Source organism: Lycium ferocissimum, chromosome 1 (assembly GCF_029784015.1).
Source record: "Lycium ferocissimum isolate CSIRO_LF1 chromosome 1, AGI_CSIRO_Lferr_CH_V1, whole genome shotgun sequence".
NCBI lineage: Eukaryota > Viridiplantae > Streptophyta > Magnoliopsida > Solanales > Solanaceae > Lycium > Lycium ferocissimum.
In genome coordinates this window covers 51,917,465-51,924,748 of record NC_081342.1, presented here as the reverse complement: position 1 = coordinate 51,924,748, position 7,284 = coordinate 51,917,465, and the positions used below count along the sequence as shown (strand labels likewise).

General features: G+C 32.2%; 1 protein-coding gene across 1 annotated transcript; it reads right to left on the bottom strand.

Annotated features, from left to right (window-relative positions):
• Window positions 1–5,811: 5,811 nt before the first annotated feature.
• On the bottom strand, window positions 5,812–7,080 carry LOC132030082 (large ribosomal subunit protein P1-like). The gene is made up of 3 exons (XM_059419558.1): window positions 6,952–7,080; window positions 6,360–6,569; window positions 5,812–5,875 (listed from the first exon to the last, which is right to left on the bottom strand). The coding sequence occupies exons 1-3, from the start codon at window positions 7,021–7,023 to the stop codon at window positions 5,822–5,824; spliced, it is 336 nt and encodes a 111-aa protein (XP_059275541.1). The 5' UTR covers window positions 7,024–7,080; the 3' UTR covers window positions 5,812–5,821.
• Between the last annotated feature and the right edge of the window lie 204 nt (window positions 7,081–7,284).

Below are 7,284 nucleotides of genomic sequence, written 5' to 3'. Positions count from 1 at the left end.
AAAGACTTTGAAAGAAGAGCTTTGGAGAAAAACATCATTGACCTTGTTGTTTTATTCCAGAATTAGTAATTTCGGGATTGTTATTTCACATAATTTGTGTTTGATAAGAATAAGTCACAATCATAGGTAGCTCAGTGATATTTGTGGCCTAAAGTCAAATTTCAATGAGAGGCTTGAAAAACTTTCTAAGAAAAATTATCTCTCTAGAGACATCGTTAATCTTTTGGTAAGCTTTTATTATTTCCACAAAGACATTCTAACAGAAACTACTAACATTATTATATATGTAATGCAGGCCTTTAGGAGGAAAAAAAAAGTACTAAGTTAGCTTTTGGATATAGATTTGGTTGAAAACGAAAAGAAAGTTTTTGAAGTTGTATTAAAAATAGATTTTAAAAATTGAAGTTGTGTTTGAACATGTATTTTACTTGAAAAATAGTTCAAATTTTATAAGTGGAAGAAAAATTCACCCAAAAACTGGCTCAAACTAGTTTTTGCAATTTGAAATTTTTCCTTCTACAATTTTATATAAGCAATATAGATATTTAGAAAAAGAAAATACTAATATTGTACTTTTCCATTTAAAATACTCAATTTTTTAAGAAAAATTAATTATTTATTAGTAAAAAATGAGGCCTTCATAATTGTGGGCCTAATTAAGGCAAAGACTTTAGTTGCCTTATGCTTGAGCCGTCCCTGGTCACAATTGAGGTGCAAGTAATTGCACGGCTTGTCCTTCAAATGGACTTGTCTTTAATTGTTGCCCTTCGAATGAGCTGGTCTTTATTTTTGCCTTCAAAATCGAATTAAGTCTATAGGGTATAAGTTTTTTAAGGAAATTGGCATAACTTGTGGATATTGTGATGCGTAACCTATGCCTCTATAGGCATAAATTCGATTATGAAGGGCAAAAATTAAAGACTAATCCATTTGAAGAACACAAACTAAAGACCAACACAAAGTAGGGACAAAAGTGCAAATGACCCACAAGTAATTACAAATTGTTATTCTACCTTGCGCGCAATATAGAATAATATCACAATTATGATACTATAAATAATTTTAAAATTTCTTATATCAAAATAAAAAAATTCAAACAAATACAAAATAAAATATAGATAAAATAAAGGAAAATTTTCAAAAATATACAACCCAACACAAAATATTACGCCATGTTAGCCCAATATACAATATTATACAACATTATACTTGGGGAAAAACTAAATTGGATAACAAATTCAAAATATGGGCTAGATGATGTAAATATTTTCTCTCAGTAGACATAGAGCGTAATTTTCCCTAAAATGCTCTCATATTTTATCCTCAAATTATGCTCGCTTGTGCTTATAGGCTTGAATGCATTGTTAGTAGGGCAATTCACAGAATTGCCCTTCTTTTGGGGTGGTCTTTAAATTTTGCCTCTCATATTTGAAATCTTTAAATTTTGCCCTTCGACTAAAACCCATGGGTTCCAAATTCGAACCCCCACACAGTCAAAATTTAAAAAAAAATTCGCAAGGCAGAGTTTAAATTTCGCTATGCCCCCACCGGCATACACTTGTGAAGGAATTACCAAAGTTATGCCGGACCCGGCATACTTATGCCTTATAAATGAGACTTGGCATAAGTATGCCGGATCCGGCATAACTTTGGTAATTCCTTCACAAGTTTATGCCGGATTCGACATACTTATGGGCAAACTTTTAGTTAAGCCTTAACTAAAAGTATTTTCCTAGTTATGCCTTATGGGGCAGACTTTTAATTAAGCCATAACTAAAAGTATGCCCCATAAGCGCATAACTTTCCTTAAGACATAGACTTTGTTTTATAAGCCAAATTTGGTTAGTTCAAACTCCGCATATTGGCAACCAAATTGAACTTAACATCAAGAAAGCGATAACGACGGGAAAGAAACATATCATACATTGGCGAAACGAGCATGCTCATAAAAGGCCGATATTGTTTTTATATTTTATCTCTTGGTGCATTGTAGGATGTGTCAATTTGCACAACTTGGTAAGTGCAACTACTAACGATCGAGGTACATTTGCAACATTTTAAGACACCGAATATGCATTAAGATACATTTAGGTAGAACGGAGAACATTCACATTCTTTATTGGTTTGTTATGATTTTTGGTTTGGTCCCATTAAAAGTTTGTCCATAAATATGGTCGACATCAAAGATAAACTTGTTAAAGAATTATCAAAGTTATGCCGGACCCGGCATAAAATTGTTAAGCAATTACCAAAGTTATGCCGGACCCGGCATACTTATGCCAAGTCTGCCCATAAGGCAGAGTATGCCGGGTCCGGCATAACTTTGGTAATTCCTTAACAAATGTATGCCGGGTCCGGCATACACGCGACCCAAATCTTGCCTTGCAGTTTTTTTTTAATTTATGCTTGAGCGGGGGTTCGAACCCAGAACCTCATGATTTTTGCGTGAACGCTCAGGGTTGCAACGCAAAGGGCAAAAATTAAAGACCAGTAATATGAAGGGCATAATTTAAAGACCACAAATATGAGGGGCAAAATTTAAAGACCACTCCAAAAGAAGGGCAATCCGCGCAAAAAAAAGTTGTTAGTGCATAGGAGCCCACTCAACATTGGCAACTACTTCCGGACTAGAGTCATTCAGATGCCACAATTGTGAGGTAAGTAATTTCGAGATTGCTTATATTGGAATAATCTCTTTTAAAAAAATATGATATAAAATAATTTCATTTTATCCCTTATTCTTATAAATGATCACGCGACACTCACTCTTCCCTCTTTCTGAGAAAAATCAAAGAAAAAAATGGAACTCGTTGTTTTTATCACCCATTTCCATGAAATTTTAGGGCCTCTTTAACCTATGTATTTTTAGAATGAAAGAGTAGTATTTTTTGTAAATATAATATTTCTGGAACAAAAGAGTAGCATTTTTCGATTGTTTTTTGCTCCAGAGTCCAGTGTAAACAGAAGCATGCCATGTAATTGTCCAGGATACGAACAAAAGAAGAAATAATTACGGGTAATACAATTGAAACCCTAATGTTATCAAAATTGACCCACATTTTAAAATGCTAAAAACTAGCTCATACCGTATATAACTTAGAAATTTCTTGTTCATCCTTTAGCCCAATATTAAAGACCTAGTTCTAATTTCTCAGCTCTCTTTTTTTCTTTCTTTTTTTAATTAATGTTTCTATGACTCTCTAACTTCCGACGATATTAATACCAGCAACAGCACCTGAAAACAACTTGTTATCAGCTAACCAGAACGTATAAAATTAATCTATTATCAACTTGTTTATATTAACCAGGAATAGTAAAATTCCCACTTTCTTGTGACTAAGCGACTCGGAGCTTCATGCACTTGCCTATATATGCTAAATTCTAGATGGATGAACTAAACCAAGAAATGAAGAAGGAGATTATAATGATTGAGCGATCAGAAGAAGAAGTAGATAAGTTGGGGCTGATTGAAAATGTTCACCATGGACAGCCGCTCGAAGCTTCCATTTCGGAAATTGAGTTTTACGAGTTTGTTAGTTATTTAAATTGGGTATTGTTCCAATCGATTGGAAATATCAGAGGAGTCCAAAACATAAAAGTTGAAGTCATTTGAGCTAGATTTGAGTTAAATTTCGGAAGAGGTACAAGGAAGAAAACAAAGTCACTTTTTGTATAATAGTGTATAATATTGCATAATAGCGTACATGGTTGTACAAACAACTTTTATACAGTATTATACACCTATACATAATGCTTGTATAAAGTGCAATTCTTGTTCAAAACAGTCCAAATCTCCATTAAATGACTTTCAAATTTTGTGTAAATAACCTCCTTAGACCATTTCTAACAAGTCTAAACAACATCCACTCTAAATTTCGCACAAACTCAAAATCGAAACTTAAACCCACTCATTTAATTGGCTTGCTCAACAGTGGTGGATTATCTTGAAAATCTATTTTTCACAATCCAAATGGATTTGGTTTGTTGAACTAATGTTTAAGTCACAGTTATTCATTGGGAGATTGGGTGTTTAATTTTTTTTTAAAAATGGATAGCAATTTGGAGAACTTATTTGGAGTTGGATGTTGAATCTTGTCCTATTGCTTTTGGACTACAACTTTACAAAATTATATGTAGGTCTCCTGGTTGCAATGTATGTGTGTGAATTGTACTTAGGGATAATTCCCTCGTAAAAGAATCATTTTTTTGCACGGATTTCCCTTCAAAGACGCTAGTCTTTAATTTTTGTCCTTTGCTTAAAAAAGTGGCCGAAAATATTCTGAGGTTTTGGGTTTGAACCCCCGCTCAGTGAAAAAAAAAAATCGCAAGGCAAGGCAAGGCTTCGCGAAAATTCTGCTTTATAAGACAGAATTTAGTTATGCATTAACGTAAATTCTGCCTTATAAGACAAAACTTGTAAGGTAGAACTTGCCTTAAGGCAAAAGTTTGCCTTGAGAAAATTTGCAAGGCTGATTTTTTTTTTTTTTTTTTTTTTAACTTTGTTGCGATTCTACAAAAGTTAGGTCTTAACTTTTGCCCGAATAGGCCTAATTTTGCTACGAAATTCTGCCTTGATTTTTTTTTTTTACTGAGCCAGGGTTCGAACCCAGAATCTCGGAGTATTTTAGGCGAAGGGAAAAAAGTAAAGACCACCCCCGAATAAGGACAATCGTGCAAATTGCCCTAAAAGAATATCAAAGTAGTAGAAATAGCAATTTCCCATCTATCATCCATGGTGTTAGCACAAGACAATAAATGTGCAATTTTTTCTTCTCTGCGCTTTTGGTGCTGAATTTCTTTATTTATTTAACGTTCATGTAGTTAATATAGCTTCAATTTGTATTCCAAGCACTCCGAATCAAAATTCTTGTTGGGGTTCTCCAGTTCATTGCTTAAAAACTATATTTTAGGTCCTTTTATTCTTTAATTTATCTGGATAATGAACCCCCTTACTTACTTATGATAGTAGAGACTTAATAACCGTAAAGTAATTTTGACAATCCCATTAGTTCCTCCTGTCTTTCCTAAGGCTTTTTTACTGCTAATTAAAAAGTTTGTATTTTATTAATGTAGATTTTCATCTTCTAATATACTAGCTACAATAATTGAAGTGTTTTTATTTGTCTAATTCGTAGAAGTTAAATGAAATTTATGTAGTTTTTGTTTAAGTTTTTTTTTTTTTTTTTTTTTTTTTTTTGTAAAAAAAAATAATATAATTTAATACTCTATTGAACCGTTCTTAATTAGATGAAATTTAAATTAAGCTTTCTTGCTAATAGATAATTAATAACAAATTACAATGAAGTATTTGCTTTAAATAAATCTATATTTATGGACTAATAGGAATTAGCCCAAATATATGTTATTATAACTAAGTGTCTTCTTTCTTATAGAAAAAAGAATGATATTTAAGTTCGTTATTAACACATTAATCTCTTTGTAAATTAAAATTTATAAACAAAAAGGCATAAGCTATAACAAAATTAAATGAGTCTTTTGATATGACAATGTAGCAGTATTAATAGTCAATACTTAGATTCTACTGTAATGCTAAATAAACTTGAATTAAAGAGCCAAAAAAATTAAATTCTTCGAGAAGTTGGGGATTCACACATTCTGCAACAGTGGCAGAGCCAGGATTTCCGTCGAGGGGGTTCAAAATATAAAAAAATAAACATACGAAGAAGCCTAAGGGGGTTCAACATCTACTATATATACATAAAAAATAATTTTAACCTCAGAAAAACGGCGTTTTTTTCCATAGGGAGTCGGATGAACATCTCGATACGTAGTGGGCTCGCTCCGCCACTGTTCTGCAACTCTAATCAAACAAGCTAAACATCGCCTCATCATCACTCTCTTCTTTTATTTCCTCCTGAAGAAACAAAGAAGAAAATAATGAGTACGACTTACAATCCACTTTCCACGAGCCATGTAATAAATATACTTTGTTCTTGAAAATTCAAAAAAGAAAAAGGACCAATAATCCATATTGACTTATTAACATGGAACATTAATTTTTCACTATAGCTTGAGAAAAGGGAAACTAGCTAGATCATTATTAGCAAACGCAATTCATGTATAAAAAAGGACCCTCTAAACCGAATTTAATTTTATATACGTGTCAATATTGATGGTCCAAAATTCAATATTTGACATATATATCTATGTTCTATATCAAATAATTAGGTGTCATGTAATGCATTAATTCTCCTCTGAGGGCACTTGAAAAAAACAATTAGGAGAATTAGTAACGAGATATTGGCAGTTTACCTTTTTGCTCATCAATGATCAATGGAGACAGTTTAAATAAAGAAAAAAAACGTATCACAAGAAACTAATATAAGATCAAAGTATACCTTCTTCTTGTCACTGGCAGAAGGTGCAGTGGCGGCATCGTTACTAGTAGTAGGTGGAACAGCGTTGGTAGACGCTGCTGTTCCGCTAGAGCCAACGTTCATGACAAGTTCATCCACGTTCATCTTCTGACAAAGTTTTGCAAAGAGGCTCGGCCAGTATGATTCCACCTTTAAATTTGATGCTTTTATAAGTGTGTCAATTCTCTCAACCTACACAAAAAGATCATTCAACATTGAAATAAAAATCAGATTCAAGATTAAATTTGATGAGTTCAATTTAAATTATGGGTCAGAAATTAATATCCATTAAAATTTTAATGATTATTTACATATATATACTTATGCAACTTGTCAAAAATTATGGTTAAGTTGAACCATTTTTTATTTACAAGAGAAAAGAGTTCTTTCTAGAGAAAACAAAATTTAAAAAATAAAAGAGTAAAGGTTGTGAAAACCAGAATCTGGTTGAATAATATAAGATTCAAAACGCATGAGAAAATCAAAATTATGAGAAATATAGGATATTTATAAAGATTGGAATAACAAAAATATAGAGGAATACTATCATGAGAGAAAGGAGAAATTAGACTACATTGATAGGAATGTCATCATCATGAAGGATTAAACAAGCGTAAGTACAAGCAAGTTCACCCATGGAAGACATCTTTTTCTCTGTCTTAAGAAATATGCACAAACCCTCTTAGAGTACTTGAATTTTGAGGGCACGGAAAGATTTTGTATGGAGAATTTAAGCTTTGTGGGGGTATTTATAGTAGTATAATTTATGCTAATCCTATTTTAATTTGGTTAAAAGGGCTACCAAAAATAAATTTACTTGTAGGAAGAAAGGGACTGATATACGATTACATATAGGTCTAGGCGAACTAATTTCTTTATTTATTTATTTATTTTGGGAAGGAACAAG

Excerpts from the sequence above, each read along its gene's own strand:
- LOC132030082 (XM_059419558.1), bottom strand. The coding sequence starts at position 7,023 with ATGTCTTCCATGGGTGAACTTGCTTGTACTTACGCTTGTTTAATCCTT. Across the intron at positions 6,570-6,951 it reads ATGATGACATTCCTATCAAT|GTTGAGAGAATTGACACACT; the intron begins GTAGTCTAATTT and ends CTTTTTGTGTAG. Across the intron at positions 5,876-6,359 it reads CTGCCAGTGACAAGAAGAAG|GAGGAAATAAAAGAAGAGAG; the intron begins GTATACTTTGAT and ends TTGTTTCTTCAG.